We start from the raw sequence: 25,479 nt of genomic DNA on the forward strand, positions 1-25,479 counted from the left end.
GGGCTAACCCATTTTATTTTATTTATTTATTTTTTAAAATATATTTTATTGATTTCTTACAGAGAGGAAAGGGAGAGGATAGATAGTTAGAAACATCGATGAGAGAGAAACATCGATCAGCTGCCTCCTGCACACCTCCCACTGGGGATGTGCTTGCAACCCAGGTACATGCCCTTGACCAGAATCGAAGCCGGGACCCTTCAGTCTGCAGGCCGACGCTCTATCCACTGAGTCAAACGGGTCAGGCAGGGCTGACCCATTTTAAATTGTTGACAGATATTGCTGAATTGCAAGGGTGACCTTTTGCCCCCTACACTGGCTATCACTATTGTACTAATTTGTGGCTTTAAACTTATAATGAGATTCAGCATTTTTTTTTCATATGGTTAATTGCGCTTTGTAGTACCCTGTGAACTCTTTATTCAAATTCTTTGAACACTTGAGATAGAACCCCAAGTATAAAAAAATAGACTCCCGTATTTTATTCTGTTACATTAGTGGGGTTTATATTTATTTAGATCTTTAATCTGACATTTTTAATGAGTTGGAACTCTATATTTAATATTTATTACTACTATTTTTTACAAATGAAAAGTAAACTTGCCCTTTTCCTACATGTGTGAAATACCATCTTTATCAGAGATGAAATTCTTAGGCATGTGTAGGATTATTTCCAGACTTTCTATTCTGTTTGCTACGGACTCTTTTTGTCTCCTTCTGGCTCCACCCCACATTGTTTTAATGATTGCAGCATTACAACACCTGCCTGAGAATTTGTCACTCTCTAAATCTATCTTTGACTATACTTTAGAGTTAGTTCATCAAGTTATTTTAAAACCCACTGAGTTGCATTTCTTTTTACTTTCAAACTTCTTGAGCAATTTTATTTTAGCATACCTTTTATTGATAGCATATGTTTGCTTTAGTTTTTTTAACCATGTCTAGAAGTATTTTCTCTTAATTGGCAAATTTTGTCATCTTTTATTTTTTCAAACTGTTTTTTAATACTTCGTTGTTTTCCGTCATTTGCTTTCTGGTCTGTTTTCTTTGTTGTTTCTTTACACCTCCAACAATTTGAAAAATGTATAGTTTAAAAAATGTATCTTTTTACTTAAAAAAATATTCTTAAGTCTGTGAAACTCCAAATTCATTCCTCTTAGAATCTAAGACAGCAAGCAGACACAAAATAGAGATATTAAAGATCTAAACAGTACAATTAATAAATTTGACCTATGGATTGATAAATTTGATCTTTTTGAGCACAGGAATAACATTTAAATTAGCTGTAAAAGGAGCTGTAATAAACTTCATAGAATCAATATCATACAGACCGCCCTAACCGGTTTGGCTCAGTGGATAGAGCGTCAGCCTGGGGACTGAAGGGTCCCGGGTTCGATCCCGGTCAGGGGCATGTGCCTTGGTTGCGGGCACATCCCCAGTGGGGGGTGTGCAGGAGGCAGCTGATCGATGTTTCTCTCTCATTGATGTTTCTAACTCTCCCTCTCCCTTCCTCTCTGTAAAAAATCAATAAAATATATTAAAAAAAATATCATACAGACCATGTCATCTGAACTTACAGTACTAAAATTAGAAATTTTAATTAATAACAAAAGTAAGGCTTAAAAGCACACACCTCTTGCAGTTTGGTGGCCCTACTGTCCTCTAATTTCTCCTGCTTGCCTCTCCCTCCTGGATTACTAGATGGCTTGGGGAAACTTGAAATTCTTATCCTACAAGCAATTCAAGTTCTCTGTCTTCTCCTTGAAAATTCAGCTCCCAGATCAATTTTCTTTCCTTTTTGTTTCTTTTCATCCTCACATGAGGATATGTTTTCCCATTGTGTTTTTTTTTTTTTTTTTTTTTTTTTTTTTTTTGAGACAGGGGCGGGAAGGGAGGAGAGAGAGAGAGAGAGAAACATATCGATGTGAGAGAGACACATCAATTAGTTGTCCCCCTGCCTTCCCCACCCCACCAGGGCCAGGGATGGAGCCTGCAACTGAGGTATGTGCCCTCGATCAGAAATCAGTCCTCCGGCGGATGCTCTAAGCACAGAGCCAAAGCAGCCAGGGCCCCAGACCAACTTTAGTTTTCCAAACCCATCCAAGTGTCCAGCAGAAACAAGTGTCATCTTCTGAGTTACCAGGATCTGCCCTCCTAAAAATTTTTAATGGCAACTTCACACAATCAGTATTTATTGGCTTTCTGTCTCCCTCCAACATCCTATGTTCAAATTAAAAAGTTTAAGTTTATGCTCTAGCTGGTTTGGCTCAGTAGACAGAAGAGTTCCGGGTTTGATTCCGGTCAAGGGCATGTACCTTGGTTGCGGGCTTGATCCCCAGCAGGGGGCATGTAAGAGTCAGCCAGTCAATGATTCTCTCTCATCATTGATGTTTCTCTCTCTCTCTACCTCTCCCTTCCTCTCTGAGATCAGTAAAAATATATTTTAAAAATAAATAAATAGATAAAAAGTTTAAGTTTAGAAGGTCTGAATATTGGAGACGAAACCACAGATGGTTATTATGATCTTGACACTTTTGAAGGGTACTGCTCATGTATTTCGAAGGTTGTCCCTCAACTTGGATTTGTCTGATGTTTTTGTCTTGATTGGCAAGTGGCTTTGCGTTCTTAGAAAGGCACAAAAGTGAAGTGCCCTTCTTATTGCATTGTCGGGGGTACATGCTCCTCAATATGAGTCATCACCAGGGATGTTCATCTAGATTTCTTGATTAAGGTAATGTCTGCCAAGTTTTGTCATTGTAAAAATCACTATTTTTCATATTCTATTCTTTGAAGGTGAGGTTCTGAGTCTAACCACACCCAAAGAGAGTGGAATTAAGCTCCACTTCTTGGAGGGGGCAGAAATAACTTGTATGATTTAGAATTTTTCCATAAGGAATATTTTTCTCTTCTCATTCACCCTAGTTATTCACTTAACCATTTATTGATAGCACTATAAACTCCTGGGTATTTATCTTATTTTATAGGTTATAATCCCATACTATTGTGATTTATTTTGTGGCTCAAATGGTTCCAGCTCTGGCCTTTTGGAGTTTTGTCCTCTAATCTCTCCTACCTGCCCCTCCCTCCTGGATTGCTAGATGGCATCTGTGTTCAGGTTGGCACCAGTGTTGTTTATTTTCCTGAGGACTTCCTTACTTTCTAGCGTTACAAAATGATGTTTCCCTCCCCTGCTCCTAGAATCAGCCATTTCTCCAAGGACCCTGTTTCTTTTCACTGGAGAATGATATTTAAAAAGCATGATCTGGGTCATGGGTATGCCCATTGCTATTGGTATATTTACTTATTGTTTAAAATGTGTCTTTCACGTTTCTATGTACCTCTTCTAGTTCTTTTTCCTTGCAATTTATATTTTGAAAAAACTGGATTGTTTGTCATGTGGTCTGTATTTTGCTGGTTACATCCCTGGGTTATTGTCATTTTTCCCTGTCCTACATAGTTCCTAAAAACTCCTAGTTGGATCTAGAGACTTGATCAGATTCTGGTTAGATTTTTTTCTTTTTGAGGGGGCAAGACCACTTCACAGGTGGTGGTAAGTTCTCCCATTAGGAGGCACATGATTCCTGGTTTTTGTTGTGATGTCAGCAGCCATTGGCAATCATTGCCTAGATCCATTTATTCATTAGGGGCTGTGAAATAGTGATATTCCAGTTTAATCATTCCTCCTTTAGTTGCTGGAACATGTATATAAATTCTTCTCCTCATCTACTATTTTGTTACCTAATGCTATAGTTCATATAAAAAGGAAAGAATTCTTTCCCTTTATTTAGCAGTTTTCAAAATGGTGTTGCTTCCTTAGCATCTTCTAATGATGACAAATTTAATTTTTAAAATGATGAAATTTGGCCCTGACGGGTGGCTCAGTTGGTTGGAGCATTGTCCCATATACCAAAAGGTTGCAGGTATGATTCCTGGTCAGGGTACATACTTAGGTTGTGGGTTTGATCCCGGGTCTGGGTGCATACAGGAGGCAACTGTTTGATGTTTCTCTCTCACATTGATGTTTCCCTCTCTCTCACTTTCTCTCCCCCGCCACTTCGACTCTATCTAAAAGCAATGGAAAAATATCCTCAGGTAAGGATTAACAAAAAACAAAAAGATGTCATTTTTTTTTCTCACAACAATTTATCTCACAATTCCAAAAGCATTAGAGCTCATGTGGATGAATACATAGGTAAAGTAGCTATAAAATCTTTGAAGAAAATAAATGAGTGAAGATTTGCTTTTTTCATCGTAATAAAGCACATAAAAGGCAACATAAATAAAAACAGAATGGCATTGGCACAATGATATAAATCTCAGTGGAACAGAATGCAAAGCTCAGACTGTCTATAGTATATATAAGAACTTACATTAAAAAACCCAAAGGCAAGGGATAGAATTTTGCAATATGTTTTGGGAAACTTGGGTAGCTGTGTTGGAGAGAGAAGGTTAGATTAAAAAAAAAAAAATCCTCACCTGAGGATATGTTTTTTGTCTTTAATCCTCACCAGAGGACATCCTTAGATGGAGGAAGGGGTAGGGTGGGGGGAGAGAGAGGGAGGGAGAGAGAGAGATAAACATCCATCGGCTGCCCTCCGAACATGACCCAACTGGGGATTGAAGCCCCAACCCAGGCATGTGCCCTGAGCTGGAATCGAACCCACAACCTTGCAGTGCCCAGGACAAGGCTCAATCAACTGAGTCACTCCGGCCTGGGCTGAGGGTTAGATTTTTCATCTCAAGTCATTTACCAAAATTGTTTCTGGAAGAATTTAAAGAAACTGAAAGAACAAAGAAAAGCCAAACAACTTAAAAATTAGAAAAAATATGAGTGAATATTATTAGACCTGTGAAAGAAGTTAAGTTTAAACAATGGAAGAAATGAAAAAATTTGATTATATAACTTCTTATGTCAAAACATATTTGCAATAAATATAAAAGACAAGCGTTATTCTTTTTTAAAAATGTATTTTTATTGATTTCAGAGAGGAAGGGAGAGGGAGAGAGAGATAGAAACATCAATGATGAGAGAGAATTATCGATCAGCTGCCCCCTACAGGCCCCATACTGGGGATCGAGCCTGCAACCTGGGCATGTGCGCTGACTGGGAATCAAACCACGACCTCCTGGTTCATAGGTTGACGCTGAACATCTGAGCCACGCTGGCTGGGCAAGGTTTCATTATTCTTAACATATAAAGGGTTAACATAAATTAATTAGAAATTAAGGCTTCAAAGAAAAACAGGCATAGAAACTGCACAATTCAGAAAATGGGTAACTCATTAAAGGAGGAAACACAGTAAAAGAAGAAAGACTAATAACCGAAAAATAATTCAAATCTCACAGGCAATAAAAATGCAAATGAAACAACAAAGAGGTACATCCCTTTGCTTTTAGCAAAGATGTCTAAGATGATACTACTCATTACTTTTAGGATGTGATGAGATAACTCTCACACTAATGCTATGAGGTGATTTCCTATTAGTAAGCCCATTCTATAGATGTGGAAACTGAGACCCAGTGGACTTAAGTAATTTGTCCAAGCTTATACTGCTAGTAAGTGGTGGCACCAGGATTGGAACGTGGGCTATGTGACTCAATATGATGAGACCAGGAAGGAGAGGTAAAGGACAGGGGGAAATATAGCTTAAAGAGCCAGGCAAATATATTTGAAGTGCCTATGTGGCAGGGCCAATATGGTATTGCAGAAGGAAGCAACAAATGGAAATTACCCAAAGGACCACCACTCTTTTAAAGCAAGAACAGTTCTAATGGACTAGAGAGATCCAGGAAGGCATGAGCACACCCAGGAGGTCCTCTGTCTAACCTTCCCGGCAGGCGGTAGGGGGAGGAGGAGTGTGTGGGGAGGAGGGGGTTGGTGGTCTCATCTTCTAGAGTGGTGGCCAAGTCAGTGTCTTGGTAGTTTCTGCTCATTTTCCCCCTGAAGACAGCTAGCAGACCCCGTCCCTTCCTCCTGGGCCGAGTGACCAGCAGGGTAGCCCTGCCTGACTTCAGTGCCCTCCCACAGCCCCAATCCCGGCCAGCAAGAAGCCGGAGCTTGCCTGAGTGGGCCAGGCAGGAGGAGGGAGAGCTGGAGGAGCCCATCTGAGTTCTCTTTGCCCTTTCCTAGAGGCTTGTTATTCTGTGAGAGATGAGGAGGGGGGCAGGCGGGAGAAGGCAGTCCAGGCATTTTGGAGAGCTAGGAAACAGATGAAAGTGACAAATTAAAGGAGAGTGACAAATATATTTTAGTTGTAGTTTGGCAAAGATACTTCATTTACAAAGCCCTTGGGGAATCCACTCCTTTAAAAAAAAAAAATCCTCATTCGAGGAGTGAGGATATTTTTTCCATTGATTTTAGAGAGTGGAAGGGAAAGGGGAGGAGAAAGGAGGGGGGAAGGGAGAGAAAGAGAGAGAAACATCCATGTGACAGAGACACATCGATTGGTTGCCTCCTACATGCTCCCCAACCAGGGGTGGGGATCAGACCTGCAACCCAGATAAGTGCCCTTGACCTGGAATTGAAACCTTGACCCTCCAATGTGCAAGCCTATGCTCTAATCACCGAGCAACACCGGCCAGGGCAGGAAATCTATTCTTAAAAGTGGGGGGGCTTCATCCTGGTAAATCTGTTTAACCCCTTTTTATACCTCAATATCTTTATCTGTAAAATGGGTATGAAAATACTTCATGCTTAGCTTCAAATGGATGTAGGGCTCAATGACCAACAACCTAATATGGGGGCAAATTGCCACAGGCAGTAGAATCACTGACCTGAGTTCAAGTCCAGTCTCTGCAGTTCTCCAGTTGGAGACTTGGGGAAAATTACTCAGCCTCTCTCTGCTTTAGTTTCCTCATCAGTAAAACTGAGGGTAGCAATCCCACCTGCCTTAAATGGTTGTCTCTTGGGGTAAATGAGATAATACATATAAATGGTAGAACCAGGATGCCAAAGCCCACAGGTTTAGCCATTATACTACAGTTGCCTCACAACCATAGTACATACAAAACAACAACACATAGTTTAGAGAAAAGACCGGAAGGAAATACAAGTTGTGAGCAGTTTTTATTTCTGGATAGTGCAGCTATGATTTATTTTTATTTTCTTCTTTATATTTTCTGTATTTTCCAAATTACTTTTCGAATCAGGAAAAAAGGCTGTATATGTTGTGCAGATGCCTGCAGATCATTTGTGATGGTCTCCACTGCATTATAATCTTAGACAACATTTTCTCCTGTTTGAAGTAAGAATCATTATCCCCATTTTCTTGATGAGGACATGAGGCCAAGAGAGGCAAGAGAGCTGGCTCAAACTTCAGGTCTCATTGCTGCAAAGTGGCAGAAAGCCAAGATCCAGAGGCAGATCTGACTGTCTCCAAAGCTAGGTGCTGTGCACAGGGATTCTGGAGTGGGGCTCCGTGCCAAGGATGCCTCCACCCCAGTCATATGATCATAGAGTTAAGGTGGGAGGTTGTCAGGATTGGGCCTGTGGCAGATGTGGTCCCATAGGTCTCCTGTACTGGTTTCCTACATCCATATTCCTGGTGGAGGACATGGCCTGCAAAGTGGGGATTTTGGCATCTTCCTCTTACAGCATAGGAAGTCAAGCAGTACGGTGGAGAGTCTCCCCAAGAAGAAATAAAGGTTTCCAGTAAAAAGGTATTCCGTAGAGCAGTGGTCGGCAGACCGCGGCTTGCGAGCCACATGCGGCTCTTTGGCCCCTTGAGTGTGGCTCTTCCACAAAATACCACGTTTTTAGCAAAGGCCAGCTTAGGAGTACCCTAATTAAGTTAATAACAATGTACCTAACTATATAGTTTAAGTTTAAAAAATTTGGCTCTCAAAAGAAATTTCAATTGTTGTACTGTTGATATTTGGCTCTGTTGACTAATGAGTTTGCTGACCACTGCCGTAGAGGAACTAAAAATAATAGCTTAACTATATAAGACTGAGAAAGCGAAGTGAGTGTGAGAGCATTAAATCATAGCAAGAAGACAATAGATAATGGCCAGTCTTGATAAATCCAAATATAGCTAAATAAGCATTTTATATAAAGATATGGAGGTAACCACAAGACCTACACACCAATGGCTATAAGTGCTATCCCTGATTCCAGGGGTGGAGAGGGAGTTTTTGCTTTTCATCATAAGCACTTCTGTCCTATTTGATTTTTAAAAAGCTGTATATGTGCGTGTTGCATTACCTTTTTTTCCTTTTAAGTACAGGTTCTGAAAGTAAAAAAAGTTCAGGCTTTGGGGTCATCTGTGTGAATTCAAATCCTTCCTCAGCCAGTTAAGGATCTTGGGCAGCATAACCTCTCTAAATTGCAATTTTATCTTCTAGAAAAACGGATAAAAATCATACTTACCCACCAGGTTACTCCAAAACGAGGTAATGCATATAAAGAGCACAAACTAATACTGGCTGGAATTCAGCATCTGTAATTATTAACAATTGTTATCACTATTAATAATAAACCACGCGTGCAAGTTATACCCAGGGCTTTGCACATAGTAGGCGCTTACGGGGTGAAAGTAATAGTTTAACCCCTCCACCAGAGCCTATAATTTCCCCCAACTCGTGACGGCTGAGCTCCAGCGCTCTGAGCGAACACTTAAATATTGATGTGGTTACTCATTTATTCATCACTCTGTCCTCGGCGGCAGTGTCCGCTGAGGGCGAGCTCAGCTCTCTGGCCTTTCGCGCTGCATCCACGGTCCCCTCCCGCATGGAGGTTGGAGGCAGCGGCAGCTCACCTGCTTCAGGTCACCGAAGCGGGGACCGTCACGTGGAGAAGCGGGAATTGCTTCTAGTTTCAGCCAGGGATCTTCCCGGGCAAAGGAGGAGCGCGGCTCAAGATGAGAAGGGCAGCCAAGTCTCGCATCACCCCCACAAGCCTGCGCCAAGGGGATGGTCCTCCCCAGAGGCGCGGGTCGGGGCAGTTTTATGGCGAGAGCTAGGACCTACTGAGGGAAGATTTGGGATTGGCCGGGAGACGCGAAGCGGGCATTTCAGAACCGGCCAAGAGTGTCGCGCTGGCCCCTAGCAGGCGGGGTTCAGCTGGTGCCCCCAGTCAGGGGCGGGGCCTGCTGGAGCCCCGCCCACCTCTCTGCGGAGGCCGCGCGCCCTGCGGCCCCTCCAGCTCCGCGCGCACGCGAGTCTGCGGCGGCCTAATCGCGGACGCGGGGCCAGTGCTGCGGAGTGCCGCACCGCTGCGCGGGGCTGACCAAGGACCGCGGGGCGGGGCGAGGGGCGGAGCGCTGACAGCGGGGCGCTGACGTAGCGGCGCGGCGGGCGGCCGGGGAGGTGGGGCGGCGGGAGGCGGCGGCCGTTTGGGCTCAGCCCATCCCGCAGCTGCGGCGGCCGGGAGAGCGGGCGGCGGCGGTCCTCCGAGCCGGCTCCTGACAGCCCCCGCCGCTGCCCAGTCTACCACTTAGTCCCGGTGGTTCCGCCGGGTGGGGCCAGCCTCGCCCGCCGCCGCTTCTGCTGCCATGGCCCTGATGCAGGGCGCCGAGCCGGCGGGGCCCTCTCGCTGGCTCCCCACGCACGTCCAGGTGACCGTGCTGCGGGCCCGCGGGCTGCGGGGCAAGAGCTCGGGCGTGGGCAGCACCAGCGACGCGTACACGGTGATCCAGGTGGGCCGCGAGAAGTACAGCACGTCGGTGGTGGAGAAGACCCCGGGCTGCCCCGAGTGGCGCGAGGAGTGCTCCTTCGAGCTGCCGCCCGGCGCCCTGGACGGCCTGCTGCGGGCGCAGGAGACCGACGCCGGCCCGGCGCCCTGGGCCGCGGGCTCCGCCGCCTGCGAGCTGGTGCTCACCACCATGCACCGCTCGCTCATCGGCGTCGACAAGTTCCTGGGCCAGGCCACGGTGGCGCTGGACGAGGTCTTCGGCGCAGGCCGCGCCCAGCATACACAGTGAGTGAGGGGCGCGGGGGCGCAAACGGTTAAAGGCCTCGGGGGCGGGGCGGGTGGGAGAGCAAGACCCCGAACCACGGCCGGGTTGGTGCGCCCTCTGCCTCGCGCTCAAGGGTGTAAACCGACCAGTTGGTTCTAAGCATTTCGGGGCCCCTTACCCATTCCTAAACGTGCGCTGTGCTTGGCTGCTGGTGGGCCTTGGGAGGTCCCGGGGGGTGTGAATGGTGGCCTAGCGTTCGTTGTAAATTGTCCAGTAACCTTAGGAGTGGGATCCAGAGGCTCTTGGACTGTGGGAACCCCAAGAAGGACAATCTCGAGGCCATTCTTAGGGCCTCCGGGCTGGTCTCCCTTTCCTGGAAGGGGAGAACTGCAGGCACCTGACCCAAGCCAGGCTCTCAGGGGAATGGAGAGGTGCTGCCTCACCCTGTGGGGGAAGGAAGGGGCAGTGTTGTCCTCGAGGTGTTCCCCCCCCCCCCCCGCCCCCGACCTAGAAACTGCGAGGGCATCTGCTTCTTGTCTGGAACTGGGATGTCCTCTGCCACCTAGAGACACCCCCGGACCCTGTCCCTCTGTGTCCCTGGCCTAAACACAAGAGTTCCTCTACATAAAGCGAGGAAACGCTTTAATCAGTCTTCAGGCTCCTGCCTGTCCTGCCTGAGGTGGAAACAGCAGTGTGATTCATGCACTCTGGGGATAATCTCCCAGTCATTTCCACCTAGAAGGGCCAGTGGGTTTGTTGTCTTTTATTTTGGCAGCGTTTAACCTTCCCTGTGTGAAGATCAAGGCTTCAGACTGGGAGCCTCATTTCCTATTTTGGGTGTGGGCAGTATCTGGAGGCCAGTCCCCAGGGCTGGCAACCTGCTGTGGTGGATCACTCATCCACTGGGGCGACACCTCCCCTGGGCCTCCTGGGTCCCGGATGGGGAGGATAAGGGGATGAGGGCAGGGGTGTGCTGGGAAGGTTTGCCTGAGTGGAATGGCATCCAACGGAGTAAATGTAGGAAGGAGGAGACTGATGAGCCTGGTGCAGACCCAAATGAAAGCAGGAGTTGGCTAGAAAAGGACCTGACCTTGAACATTTTTTCCAAGTGTGGGTAGGGAAGGGTCTTCATGGCTCTTAGTGGCCTGGGGTGGGAAGCACAGGGCAGGTTCCCTGCAGGTCTGACCTGGCTTCATGTCCGCCTCCCCTGGCCTTCTCTCCTTCCCTCATGACTTGCTGTTTGGTTGCTGGGTGTGGGATCATGTGGCATAGCCTGGCCCTTGTTTTGTTTTCTTTTTTCCTCACTTTTTCTGTCCTCTCCCTCCTTCCTGGTCTAGGGAGCCTAAGGGGGTGGGTGTGGGGCTGAAAACTCTCCCCTGGATCTCTTAGCTCTTCCTTTTTTTCTGGAGAGGCTCCTGTCCCCAAATTCTTTCCGTTCCTTTATTTCTTAGTCCTTCAACCTCCACCTCACAGCTAATCTCAACAGGCTGGTAGATGACACATCCCGGGACACACAGAAGTCTGTAGGCTTATAGGGAGGGACTTCTGTGAGGTCAGTGACTTGGGGAGGGGCCTTTGATTCCCCCTCCCCCCCCACCTCCCCCAGTTCCTGCCCTTGCTTTCTTCTTGGGCTGTGGATCTGACTCAGCTGAGCTGTTTATGTCTTAGGCCCAGGTGGGCCTGTTTCAGCCAAGGACAGTTCTGCTTGGAGAATTTGACTTGCTACCCCTTGATCTGAATGGAAGCCTTAATTGACTTTATAAAAGTCCTCTTTGCACCAGGATCTTTCCGCACCCAACCCACTGCCTTTCCTCAAATGTATTGACCTGGATTATTTATAGAACCTGGAGGGGGCAGGGAGGAGAGGGACTCTTGTGGTGGGCAGAGGAAAAGTCTGTGAAACTGACCTAATCTCCTAGTCCACTGGACCTCACAGCATGCCCACCAACAGAAGGTGAGGACTGCTGCCCCCACTCTGGTCCCCACCTCCCTTCTCTGGCTCTAATGGCTCTTGCTGGTGGCCTTCCCTGGAGCACTCTGGTGTGGGCTGCTAAGACAGTGAGTCTGCACATTGCCCGTTGGGCAGAGGGCAAGATGGAGAGGACCAGGGATTACTCTTCTCAGTTTTGGATAATGATGGAAAAGGACAGTATCACACTTTAACTTCAGAAACTAGATGTGGTGGTCTCAAGGAGGGCCGATGGTAGCCCTGTGTCGCCAAGACAGGACCAGGCTGGGGAAGGGCAGCCTCATGATTAAGAGGAGGGGCCTGTGTAATGGCATAGCCCAGATTCCAGTCCCAGACCTGCCAGCTTCTGGCCAGTGAGGTAAACTCTTGGTGCCTTAGTTTTCTCATCTGTAAAATGGGGCTAATTAGCACTTTCACAGGGTTGATGTAAGAAGTGAAATGAGGATGCAATTAAAAGTATCTGGTGCAGCTCCTGGACATGGTTGGTGCACAATGTCTGGCAGCTTTGATCTGAGAGCCTCTCATGTGATGGGGAAGACAATATAGGACTTAGAGCCTAGGAAAGACTGGATGGCAGGGAACATGCAGAAGTATGAGAGCTCCTTATAAAATTGTCTGGCCCTTCGCAGCCCTCCACCATTCTCTTTACTGATAGAGGTTGGAGAACTAGGGCTGGCTTGGGGGCCTGCAGTCTTGAAGCCAGGCTTGGATCAGCCTGCAGCTCTCTTCCCAGCAGCCTTCCTGGGAGCTGCCTGTACCTTTTCGGAAAGGCAGGACAGCACAGGGTTTAAGAACCTGGAGGCTGGGCTTTCACTCCCAGTTCTGTGACTTCCTAGCAGGCAAGTTACTTAACCTGTTTCCTCATTTCTACAAAGGCCTTGATATAAATGAGATAGCATCTAACCATAGCAAGCTTTTAAAATATTAGTGTTGGGGTTACTCTCAGGGCCCTGCTTTGTGTGATGATGGTGAAGATGGTGGTGGATGGAGTGCTAGACACCTCATCAGCCCCCAAAGATCCTTTGTCAGTGGGATATTCTTTGAGGTGAGGGATTTCACTGGAGACTTTCCAAATAATTAAATTCTCAAAACAAAATTTAACATAATACACAAGGAGATTGGTTATAACCCTTTCCCCTTAGTAAAGCCACATGTGAGTCATGGTTCTGAAAATCCTGAGATGCTTCCCAATTATTTCCTTTCTGGCTTTTGCCTTCCGCACCCTTCCCAGTGCACTCCAGTGGGTGCTCTGTATGGTCCTGCCTTAAAAAACCCCTGCTGTGCGGCTCGGTTGGAGTGTCATCCCATACATACACCAAAAGGTGGCGGGTTTAATTCCCCGTCAGGGCACATACCCTGGTTGTGGGTTCGATCCCTCTTTGGGGTGCATGTGGGAGGCAACCAATCAATGTTTCTTTCTTTCTTTCTTTCTTTCTTTCTTTCTTTCTTTCTTTCTTTCTTTCTTTCTTTCTTCTTTCTCTCTCTCTTCCTCTCTTTAAAATAAAATTTAAAAAAAAAAAAAGAGCCCCTATCCTGGGCTTGTTGGATCAGTGGTTAGACAATATAGGACTTAGAACCTAGGAAAGACTGTGGATGGCAGGATACATGCAGAAGTATGAGAGCTCCTGATAAAATTGGAGCCTGGTGGTTAGGGCCTGGCCCCATGGGAAAGTTGAGGTGGTGGGCCCGATTTGGGTTGGGACCAATTTTTCTTTCTTCATTCGTAAGAGTAAAGCTGTTGTGACCATGTACAGGCTGCTAACTGTGGCCCCTAAGAGGCTCTGTCAGCTCTGGTCAGACAGAGGCATTGGTTTGCAGACTGTGGCCAAGGAGGACTTAGGTTTGAGACCAGAGCCTTCTGGCCTGAGATCTCTTGAGGGTGGGTTTAGGGGCACTGGGAGAGGCACCCTAAGGAAAATGCAGGCTGTTGGCCTAAGGTTGGGTGGTCTTTGAGGGCATCCACCTATCCCTTAGCCTCCAGATGCCAGGCAGAATACTGTTGTGGGCAGATGGCACATGACCCCACTGCCTTCTCTCCAGATGTGACTGCTTCTCAGGAAGCAGCTGAAGCCACAAGCATCCTTGGCTCCTGTTCCAGCCCCAGACCTGGAGTTGGGAGACCTGTGGGACTGCCTGGGAAGTTGGCTTTGGCTGCAAGGGAAGGGTGTGGCTATAGTTAGAAGCCGGTTATTAGGACACAGGAGGCTCCATCTCCCTTAGTTATGGGGCAGTTTTTATGTGGGGTTGCTTGAGCAGCAGTGTCTGGGGGTGTGGGGAGGGCTAGGAAGTGAGTCCCCTGTCAGACTGGGTGGCTCCTGCAGGCTGGCACAGCAGCTTTCCCTTCCCCGACATCTGGCACTGGGTGGGACCCATCTCTGCCCTGTTCTCCCCTCCTGTGGGCAGCCAGGGACAGGCACAACTTAGCAGAGGCTCCATCCCAAGTGACCTGGAGGGCTGTACCTTTCCTGTGCTGGGGGCTGCCCAGTGCATTTATTATTGCTGCCTCCTAGTGTTATGACTCTCTTGCCTTGTCCAGATGTTTCCCCTGCCCTCCCCACCCTGCTCAGGGACAGATGATTAACACAATGAGGGGCGATCTGTGTATTCTCTGGGAATCAGTACTCTTTTTCTTCTTGTCCTTTGCAAAATGATGTGATCATGAAGAAGCTCTGCCCTGTCCTGGCCAGGTGGCTCATTTGGTTGGAGTGTTGTCCCATGCACCAAAAGATTAAGGGTTTGATTCCTGATCAGGGAATACACCTAGGTTGTGGGTTCTATCCCCAGTTGGGACGCATACAAGAGGCAGCTGATCGATGTTTCTCTCTCACATCTGTTTCTCTTGTTCTCTCTCTCTCTCCCTTTCTCTTTCTAAAACCAATTTAAAAAACATATCCTCCATGAAGATTAAAAAAAAGAAAGAAAAAGAAGAAGAAGCTTTTCCCTTCCTCACAGCCAAGTAATAAAAATAAGTCCGCAATGTGGACGGTCGGCCCTGTCTGGGATAAGTCTGATCACTTTGCTTCTTACTGAGCTGGCTGAGGCCCCCTTAGGTTCTTTCTTCCTCAGGAATGATGGCCACCAGACAGGAGAGCTGAGCTTGGCAGGTCAGTCTGAGGCCCAGAGTGTGGGGCTGGCCCAGCCCTCACACCATTGAGCAGTAAACAAGCAGGGACCCTGAAAGTTCAGTTCCCAGAAGGCAACATTTCAAAGGAGCTACATAGGGAGGGACTTGGTCTCTGGCCACTTTGACCTTCAGCTGACCTAGGTGTGGGGAAGAGAAGCACAGCCCTTAATCCTGGAATTCTAATGTCAGAGCTAGAAGGGTGGGGCTCTGTGTGGCTTCTGTTAGGCCTGGCACCAGAAGAGAAGGCATTTTCTGTGGAAGTGCCTATGAGGTTTTAGAGGGGACATTTCAGCTGGGACGGGAGTGGGAGCCTTGAGGCTTATCTATGGACCTGGTGGGCAGTCTAATCCAGAGGCCTTTCTGGAGTGCCTGGACAGAAGCCGAGAGGGGCCACAGGGATATGGACACCCCAGCCTGCATGCCTGGAGGTCTTGTTAGGAGGATGGACCCCCCACATTTGGAGGAAGGACCACAGCCAGGTATTTGGCGCCAAGGCCAGGAGCACTGGAGATGTTCAGAGCAGACAGAGCCAAGGGACGGCCTCCTCCAGGAGGGGACACACACCAAAGACCGTCAGGCGGGCCATCAGAGAGCCCACCTGCCACTCCACCTCCTCCGCGTTCCCACACCAACGGCATGTGGCACTCTGTTTCAGGGGATTATTGTTGCCTCCTTGGCCTGGTGTATCATCCATTAAGCCCTTTCTAGGTGCTGCCACTGTTCTAAGGACTTGACTTAAGTTAGCTCACAGCAGCCTCTAGAGATACAGGCACCGTTATTGTGTTTAACAGATGGGGAAACAGAGAGGCCAGGTGACTTCTCTAAAGGCACACAGTATAGGGTAGAGCCAGGAGTTAGGCTCAGGTGCCTGGCTGGCTTCACGTTCTGTGTTTTTCACTACCATGCCATACCGCCCAACTCAGTTTTCTTCCATGGCTCCCATGGGTCAGCTCAGCATGGGACCAGGTGCTCAGCAGCTGTCCTCCGAGGTTCCTCTCTCCTCTTCAAAGCAGACCTTGGGTTAGGCTTGGGGGCTCTGTAAGCATAACCTGCTTCTCCAGGCCTTGGCTGACTGGGATAAGCATGTTTAGTCTGTGTCTCTGTGTCTGTCTTGGGATGGGGTGTCGCCTGGCACTTTGGGAAGGAAGGTATCACTGCCACCAGGTGTGTCTCAGGAGATGTGGGAGGCCTCTGAAACTCGGCCTGCGAAACTCGGCCTGCGCCCTGGTACTATGTACTGTCCTGCCACCTCAAGGAGATTTGCTCCCCTTGGCTTATGTAGTAGTAGATCAGGGCCTAGGAGCATCAGCAGAGACAAGACTTCCTGACCTTTCCCGATACATCACATGCTTGTTCCACTGGGACAGAACACTCCCGAGCCATCTGGTTCCTCTCCCTATAGCAGTGCAGATGCAGTTGCTTTTTTCTTTTCTTAAATCCCCACCCAAAGATATATTTTTATTAATTTTAGAGAGAGAGGAAGGGAGAGAGAGAGAAACATCGATGTGAGAAAAAACATCGATTGGTTGCCTCCTGTACATGTCCCGACCAGGGGGTTGGGCTAGAACCCGAAACCTTTTGGTGTACGGGGATGATGCTGCAACCGACTGAATCACCCAGCTGGCCAGGGCTCGTTTGCTTTTTTTTTTTTTTTTTTCTTCTTCCCTTTGTTTGACATCTAGGAAGCAATGACAGGCAATGACTATGCCTGGGTCAGGGCTTTGGAGAAAACAAGAGAGAGAAAATGTATAGCTCTTTCCCTAAAAGGGTGAAAATACATTTGAGACAAGACTTACACAGGAAGGATAATTAACCTACAAAGCAGCAAATAAGTGTGAGAGAAGGAAATGATCAGAAGAAGAGCAAACTCACCAGGGTTAGAGTGATCAGGGTGGGCTACTGGGGGAGGTGGTACTTTGAATTACAGGTAAGGCTGTGGGGGGCTGGGCAAATTTCTGAGAGGGAGACTGCCCCTCTGGAAGGGAGGTGAATGTGGTAGGGAGTGGAAGGGAACCAAGCTTAGCTTCCTATATACGCCTTTCCCAGCGAAACAGCCTTTACTTCTTACTTATTTTAAAGTAGTTCACCTGGTTCAAATTCTAAAGGTGGAGAGGCTACATGATGAAAAATCTCCCTTGTCCCAACTTTGAGTCACCCAGCTCCTCTATTCAGAGGCAACCAACATTACCAGTTACTTCCAAAGTTATTCCATGCATTTAAAAGCCAATACATTATGTATTTTCTTCTCATCATCATTTTTGTTTGTACAAATGCAACATTCTCCACACACAGGCCTCTACCTATGGTCAGCCTGTCTTCTCTGTGAAGGGATGTTTATTGTTTGTTTCTATCTGTAGTGAATCTGAACTGAGACCTTGGCAGAGGGGATGGGCACTACTTAGGGTTGACCTCCATGACCCAAGACTCTTTTTTTAAGGGTGAATATGGGGTTAGGAGCAAACTGGGGAGGAGGGTGTAGTTAAATAGAACTTTTATTCTCCTTTCTGCCAAAGACCCCCTGGGAGAGGTCGTCTTGTTGGTTCTTTCATTCCTCCTGGGCAGATCTCGATGGTTGGTCCTGGGCCACCTCCCTCCCATCGGGCTGATGACAGCCTATAAAAGGCCCCAAAGACAATAAATCCCAAGTCTTTATGTGTGGTTTGCCCTAGTTTTCAGAGTGCTTTCTCAGCATCACCTCATTTTGTTCTTTCCTGAAGGCAGGCAGGGTGACCCCCATTTTACAGATGCGGAGACTGGGGTGTCAGGAGGTAGAATGACTATTCTAGGTCACATGACTCATTAGTGGCAGCCAGGTTTCTTGATCTCCAAGCCCAGTGCTTTTTCCCCTGCATCGTGCTTTTGGTCATACATATTTTCTGTTGCTATCTGTGCTGGCTAGACTGGTCTCCAGGCATTTTTATAGCTTTTTTTTTTCTTGCTGAGTGAGTGCAGTCACGGCCATGTCTGAGGCGGCTGATGGTGACAGACCTTTGGAGCCTCCAGCAGTAGGAGGGATGAGGAGAGGAGTGTTAGCCAAGATGTTTGTGCCCAGGAGGGAGGGAGGCAGACCTGGCTGGGTCTGCAGGGAGCTGAGTAAGACATGGCCACGGAGACAGGGGCAACTAATAAAGTGATGGTTCTGGGCGACAGGGACTGTCTCCGGGGCTCTGGGGACTGTTGGTGCCAGGCAGGGTGCCAGGGTGGGCGATGAGAATCATCATCTGGCCTGATAAGAGGCGATATCCTGTCCTATGCCTGTGTCAGGCTTGCAGTTGCACTGTAGACACCAAATCAAAGGGTGGGTGAGGTTGTGGGTGTGGGGAGCCAGAGGGGTTTGGCCTGCCACCCGCACATCTCCTGTCCGATCGTGTAGAAGGACGACTGCTCATGGGGGACTTGGAGAGGAGGGAAGGTATCTGGATGGGAAGACTCTGGGGAAAGGTTTTCCAGCGTCGCTCCAAACTCTGAGTAATAACAGTTTTAGTTGGCACTTCTCCCTGCCTCTAACCTGCTTATTTTATCACCCCTTTTACAGAGGTGAAATGGCTGGATTAAAGCCACTTAGTAAGTCAGATTCAGGACGAGACCCCAGGTCTCCTGTCTTCCAACCCACTGGGGGTCTTCCCACTATGTCCTTAAAATAATCTTTTTCTTCCGTTCATTTTTGGGACTAGCTGAGCCCTATGGATTCCATCTCCTTTATCCAGCAGGTATTAGAAAGTGTTCCATGTATCAGGGTCTAGGTTGTGGGGGATAAAGGTGGGTAACATTCCCTGCTGTCAGTAAGTGGGGAGCCTGCGGGGTGGAGTGTCTCGGCCAGAGTGGCCCCTCCCACCTTCCCCATTGCTCCTGTCCTAGTTTAGGGTTTTTTTCTTTCTCTCTCTCTTTTTTTTTTTTTTTTTTACCTCTGCTCTGGACTGTTAATATAGCCATTACTGCCTTTTTATAAACCAGAATGCCAGTTGATTCATTTTTGATGAGAAATAACTGCTAAGGCATAAGGATTTGCTGGGGTCAGCCCAGCCATGGCCCCCACCCCACGTTGTGTCGGCTTCCAGCCAGACTCCCTTGCTTCACCTCTCCGCCGTCCCTTTCCCTGCAGCCCAGCTTCCATCAGTCCTGTCCTTGTTTCGTACCCTGTAGTGCTCTTCAGGGCCAGAGTAAAGTCACAGCTCTTCAGCATGATGTTTGCGGCAGTCTCCTATCTGCCCAAAGCGCCTTCCTGTCTGCCTTTCCCCTCCAGCCTGGGCATCTGCATATTCTGTTCCTTACACCTGGAATGTCTCCCTAGCCCTGTCCTTGCCTCCTTCCTACCCATCGTTCAAGGCCAGGTTTAATGCCATGTCATTCCCCAGCTCTCCTGAAATCATCTTACTACTCCCCTTTAACCTTCCTGTGTAGTTTGTTTGTGCATTTTTGTGGTGTCGATCACCTTCTGCCTTTATTTATGTGGCTATTTTATTTCCTCAACACGATGTAAGCTTCTGGAGGGCACCCATTACTTGTTCCTTGTTCCTGGCACATTCTTGGGAAATGTTTTCAGCGGAGGCCTGGCTGAGGCCTCCTGGTGAGATTTCACTGGCGAGTTAGTTACCTGTGCCTCTAAGACACTGTGAGTGCCAGGATGGGGTCAGGACGGCTGTGCTGGGGCTGCAGCCGTGAATAGGTGGTTAGCACAGCACAGGCACAAGGCTCAGGACAAGACCAGGAGCTGGGCTCAGTCACAGGACAAGGAGAACAAAGCCTGTGTCTTGGCCCAAGGCTACCCCCTTCCCTCCTCAGGGGTCTGATATAAACCCACTCTTAGTCCCACGTGAGCTCAGAGGAGAGTATAAATAAGTCAGTGCTCCCTAATTGCTTTAATACGTGTTTTCAGCCATCTCCAAAAAATTCAGGGGCTTTAAAAATACATACCCATAATACCATTATCACACAAACAAAACCAACAACTCCTCAATAACCATCCAATGTCCAGTCCATATTCAAATTTCCCTGATATCAGAACTCTCTCTTCATAGGTAGTTTGTTGAATCAGGATCCCAACGGGCTCCCAAACTGTGCCTGGGGTTAGGTCGCCCAGTATAACAGTCCCCCGCCTTTTCGTTCCAACCCTTCCCTGGTGGAGGAGCTGAGAGAATATCCACACTTGCCCTGGTGGAAGGGCTCCTGATGATGCTCTTTTCCCTGATTCCACTGATTCTCCAGCCCCGAGCACGAGGTCTGGAAGGCCTGTTTCCCAGGTCCCACCTCCCGGCAGAAGTCCTTTCTGTGGGGTGGCTGACTCTGCTGCATGGTCTCCCACATGAAGCGGTGGATTCTGGGCTGTTCGTCCGATCCAGCCATTATGAAGTTCTCCATCACCCTTTCTGCTAATGGTTTTAGTGCCATTGATGATGATCGCACCTAGGTCTCCGCTTCTGCCTTTTCTTCTATCAGGATGGGGCATAAGGAAGAGCTTTCCCTTTCCACTATTTGGTCACTCTACAACATACAAATGGCGGCCAGAATAGCAGGAGTGACTTTTTTGTCATTATTTTAGTGATGACTTTCAAATCAAAAGCACAGCCGCCCCAGGAGAGGGGGCATGATACTGTCATTTACGTGGCAGGAGTTTCCTGCCAAAGCAGAGACTGCGGGGCCTCATGAGCCCAGGGAGGGGACAGGGTGCATGACTCTGAAGACTGCAGGTCTTTTGAGGGCAGATGGTTTCATCTATGCAACATCTCCTGAAATGGCCAGTGCTGGCCTGGCCTGGAAATCTGGGGCAGACACTGTTATGGACAGAGATATTTTGGTGTTTTCTTCTATAGTTTTCCCTAACATTTACTTTTTGAGTCCCTGTGTTCCCCTCTGAACCCTGAAGCCCCCATTTGTACTAGCTCTCAAGGGAAGCTAGAGGTGGAGAGTGAGGCAGAAAGGAAACCTGCCAGGATTTCTTCCTCCTCCACCTTCCCGTCTTGAAGATTTTTCAGCCGGTGCATCAGGGCAGCACAGTTGTCTTTGCTAAGGTCCTGCTGGCTTCATTTGCCTCAGGGGTGGGGTTCAGTTCTGCATTTTTCAGCTTTGCAGGCCCTCATCCCCTGCATGATGGTAACTTTTCGTCAGCCTGTGGTAAGGCCAGTCTCCCAAGAGGCCGGGACTGCAGCCATAGCCAGAAAAGAGAAGCTGCAGACCTGGTGGGTTGCAGCTGTAGCAGGTGGACTCAGGTGGGGACCAACCTGGGGAAGTTGGAGATTGTGGTATTGGGGTCATGATCAAAACAAGCCCCAGTTAGTAGGTACACTTGGCTGTTTTTGTTTCTTTGGAGTCACCTTCATTGGCATGCAGGGTGGTGAGGGTCAGACTGCGCACTGTAGCGTGACGCTGGTGAGTCTCAGAGCCGCTGGCTACCTTCTTGCCCGTCGCCAGGCCCTCCTAGTTTCTTGAGTGGAATCTGGGAGCAGTGCCTGTCCTCCGCCTTGAGGCCCAGCCCGGGTGCTGCGCACTGAGGCAGGAAGGCAAAGACCTGCCTTCTGCTGCCGTTGTGCCCTCCCCCCTCTGGAGTAGGTGCTCTTAGCCCTTTTTGTGCCATGGACCTCTTCTCAGAACAAGATCTTCAAATGCATAGGATTACCGAGTACACCGATGATATTGAAGCACATTTATCAATAAATTAGAACATTTGCTAAAGTAACCTGGGCTTTATTACTGTGTTAAACAATGTGATCCAGTGGGAGGACTAATAACTTTTGAAGTTCAAAGTAAAAATGAGTATAGACAATATTTTGTTACATCTGTAATGTGATATGAAAATACCTGGTTTCTCCTGGTGACACATTCATAGGTACTGCTACTTTATTACTACTGTTGGAAAAATTCATAATTGAAGAGATGCTAAATTTCAGTTAGAGATGAGGGGAAATAAAGATGTAATTTTTCTCTCATCTAAAATATACCCTTTGCTTTGGAGAAATAAGATTCCTTGGTTGGGCAGGGACACGGGTTTCTGGGCCTGCAGTGTGTGTGTGTGTGTGTGTGTGTGTGTGTGTGTGTGTGTAACTTGCAGAGGGAGGCAGTCTAGTGCAGTGATCAAGATCGAGGCTCTGGAGAGAGGGAGCCTGAGTTCAAATCCTGGCTCTCCTACTTACTGAAAATAAGTATGTGACTTAACCCAGCAGACTTCTCTGTGCCCTGTGTCTGCATCTGCAAAAACATAAGAGCTGACACTTGTGTGGCATTTCCCATGTGCCAGGCCCTATTCTTTGAGTGTTTCACACATAATCCACTTACTCCTTTTAGAGTTTTGTGAGGGTAATGGACTTCTATTACCCCCATAGCTGTGGAAACTGAGGCATAGATTAGGTGATCTTCCCAAAGTCACGAAGCTGTAAGTCCTGGGGCTGGGGCTTAAACTAGGCAGCCTGGCTCCAAAGTCTATGCTGGTAGCCACTCTAGGGTCAGCCTCCCACACCCACCTCAACAGGGCTGTTAAAAGGATTAGTGGGATATAATTTGTTGTGTTGAGTGCTTAGTATAGTGCCTGACACACGATAGGTGCTGAATGAGAGGAGAAGCTGTTCAAGGTGAGAAGACCAATGGCCTAGTGATGAGCTAGAGTAGGATCAATAGCCACTGCCATTCACGAGTCTGGGCACTTCCCAGATCTGGTTGGCACCTTCTCTCTCAAGGAAGTTAGTGAGAATATTAGCTCAGAGATGGGGAGGAGGGTCTTGGGATTAAAGGAGGTCCCCTTTGGGAACTGTCCCCTTGAAGCCTGGCTCTGTGGCCACTTCCTCAGGAGGCTCCTGTTTGGGGATGGTGGGTAAGGAGCCCCCTCTTCGCTCTTTGGGAACCTGGTGTCATGGGTAAGACCCATGGATTTGTAATAGAAACATTACACAGTCGTTCAGTTGTGAACAGGGACAAACAAGTTCCTAAGTCAATTCATGGATTCATTTGTTAGTTCATTGAACAAAAGTTTGAGTGTCCACTATTTTAAGTGCTGGGAAGCAGAGGTGAGCAGAATAAAGTTGCTGCCTGTAGAGCAGGGGAAGACAGACATTAAATGGCTGTGCATAATATATCATTTTGCCATGTGGGATGCGTGCATGCTCATGTGCACATGTGCACGAATACATAGCTGGGTACTGCTCTTCTCTACTCTTCCACATGCCAGGTAGTGTTAAGTATGCTCAGGAAATAAAACAGGGTAAGGGACAGTTGCAGTTGGGGTACTCAGGGAAGACGGAGGAGTTTCAGATGAACTGACATGAGTGAGTCAGTGAGTGAGTGGACCATGGCCTGATACCTAGGCACGTGTCTCAGCAAAAGGTAAAGCAGGTGCAGTGGGCTTGAGGTGGGAACATGTTCGGTTCAGTGTGGGATGAGAGACACAGAGAGTCAAGGGAGCTGGGAGACAAAAGATAGGTCCTTTCCACCCCTGAGGAGTGGGTGTGATGTGCTCGGCCTCAGCTTTTTGCTGAGTGGAGCATGGAAGGCAGGGGGCAGGGAAGCAGAGAACTGTAATGTCCAGCAGGAGACGGTGGTGGACTGCACTGTAGGGTGACCGTGGTGGGAGGGGTTGGATTCTAGATATAATTTGCAGGTAGAGCTAAAAGAGTTCAAAGTTATGATGTGGGTTGTATGGGGAAAAAGAGACAAAGATGGTTCCTGGGTTTGGGGCCTGAAATAAATGACATGTGGGGGCTCAGGAAGGGCCACAATTATTTGGGTCATAAGCTGAATTTGGACTGATAGGTATGGAAATGAGTCAGGTGTCACAGTCCCACCGCCACACTCTCTGACAGGAACCCCCTGGCACCTGCCTGTGTTTGACATCTGCCCAAGGTGGGCCCTCCCAGTGTTGGGCTTTTTCAGTTACACTGTGTGGCACCTGTTAGCCCAGCTTCGTGCCTAGAGAGCTGGGTGGAGAGCTGGGTGTGTTGGGCCTGGGAGTCCACTAGCAGGAGTAAGTAGGGAGCGGTCTTGATAACAGGTGAGGCAACAAGACCCCAACGCCTTGCATCCCATCTTTGTCCTCTGCCCCTGTGGTGTGTGGGGAGGGGTCCATCCTGGGGGAAGACTGAAAGCTGAGCCCTAAGTCCACACTGGGCCTGCTGAACTTTGTCCGGCCATTAGGAATGTGGGAGAGATTGTGGCTGAGCAGGGGCGCTGTAAGAGCTTTCCCATGGTGGGCCCTCAGGAATTCTGGACCCTGGCGGCCGTTAGGGAGGCTCATCTCAGACAAAGGTTTAATGGCCTGGGATCAGGGCAAAACCCGAGGTTTCCTCAGTGACCTCTCAGGGCTCTGTCCTCTCAGGATTGTGCCAGTCCTTTGAATGGGTTTCTGGTCTCCATACATCTCTGTGCCTCTTTGGGAATCTGTGATGTAGGTCCAGCGCTTTTCCAGCCTCTGCCCTCTCAAGGTGTCTAGAGGCCCAAGTGCTTGCATTCAGCTTGATGAGAAATGCTTTACCTTAAAGGCTAAGGTCATGGATTGGAGTTAGACATCTTCATGTTCAAGTTTGGACTCCATCACTTATTAGCTGAGTGACCTCAGGCAAGTCACAAGCCTTCTCTGTAAGTTGGTTTCCTCACCCACAGACTAGGGAGAATGGACAATGGGATGGATAGTGAAAGAGGCCCAGAGCCTGGCATGCAGTGAGCACACAATGAGGCTAGCCCTGCCGATTCTCTAGCCCCATGGTGTGTCTCCCTCTGCCCACACATGGGCCTCTCAGACTCCTCTGCATCCACAGGCTCAGATGTGCATTTGAACGAGACTCAGGGACCCTTTAGTACTTTGCAGTTTGAGAAGCGCTGATGAACGTCACTCCCGAGGACCAGGCTTTGCGTGTGTCATCTTCTCAACAGCCCTGACAGAGTGGTATCCCCACTGGATGGCCGGGGAAGCGGAGGCTTCGGGAAGTAACCTGGTAGGTGGAGGTTACACACCAGTAAGTGGTGGGGCCAGCTGTGTACTCAGGGTGCAGAGCCAGGCTGCGCCATCAGCTGTGCTGCCACATGCGTCCAGATGAGAGCTCTGAGCAAGCAGTGGGCAGAGCAAGGGGGCAACGAGGGGGAGGTGGGCAGCGAAAAGCTGAGGGCTTATAGCATCTCAAGGCTTTACTGCCAGCATTGCTTCTTTACTTTGGAGCTGTGTGCCTGGGGGGATGCTTGATAAATATCCACAGGGCACACGGTTTAGCGAGGGAGATCCTGGCCACCTGGGGATGACAACACCAGGTGGTCAGAGCAGATGTGGCCAGGATGGTGGCAGGTGAGAAAGCTTCCTAGAGGAGGTGGGACTTGAACTGGGCCACTGGACCCTGTTGTCTCATTCCCCGAGGGAGTCTCAGTCTGCAGGGATGAGATGCTCAGAGCCTGTTTGCTCTGGGGCCTGCTGTGTGCAGGGCTCTGTGAAGAGAAAATTTCCATCATTTCACGGAGGGATCGTCAGACCACAGCAGCAATGTTCAGGGCTTCCTGGCCTCATCTGGACTGTGTGCTGC

General features: G+C 48.5%; 2 protein-coding genes and 1 long non-coding RNA gene across 5 annotated transcripts in view; 1 reads left to right on the top strand and 2 right to left on the bottom strand.

The window, feature by feature from the left end:
• STAMBP (STAM binding protein) overlaps nt 1-25,479 on the bottom strand; it is a 762,428-nt gene that overhangs the window by 474,937 nt on the left and 262,012 nt on the right. The window lies entirely within an intron of this gene.
• LOC308256404 lies at nt 4,961-9,081 on the bottom strand. Its single transcript, XR_013961455.1, has 3 exons — nt 8,757-9,081; nt 8,369-8,438; nt 4,961-6,199 (listed from the first exon to the last, which is right to left on the bottom strand). It is a non-coding gene; the product is annotated as an uncharacterized lncRNA (long non-coding RNA).
• Nucleotides 9,308-25,479, top strand: part of RAB11FIP5 (RAB11 family interacting protein 5) — a 35,548-nt gene continuing 19,376 nt past the window's right edge. The window contains exon 1 of one of the 3 annotated variants that reach the window (XM_080685170.1): nt 9,308-9,916. In XM_080685170.1, coding sequence (XP_080541296.1) covers nt 9,492-9,916 — 425 coding nt within the window. In that variant the 5' untranslated portion in view covers nt 9,308-9,491. The remainder of the gene's footprint in view (nt 9,917-25,479) is intronic. The other 2 variants (XM_080685171.1, XM_080685172.1) reach the window with 2 other exon arrangements.

Source organism: Plecotus auritus (assembly GCF_963455305.1).
Source record: "Plecotus auritus genome assembly, chromosome: 8".
NCBI lineage: Eukaryota > Metazoa > Chordata > Mammalia > Chiroptera > Vespertilionidae > Plecotus > Plecotus auritus.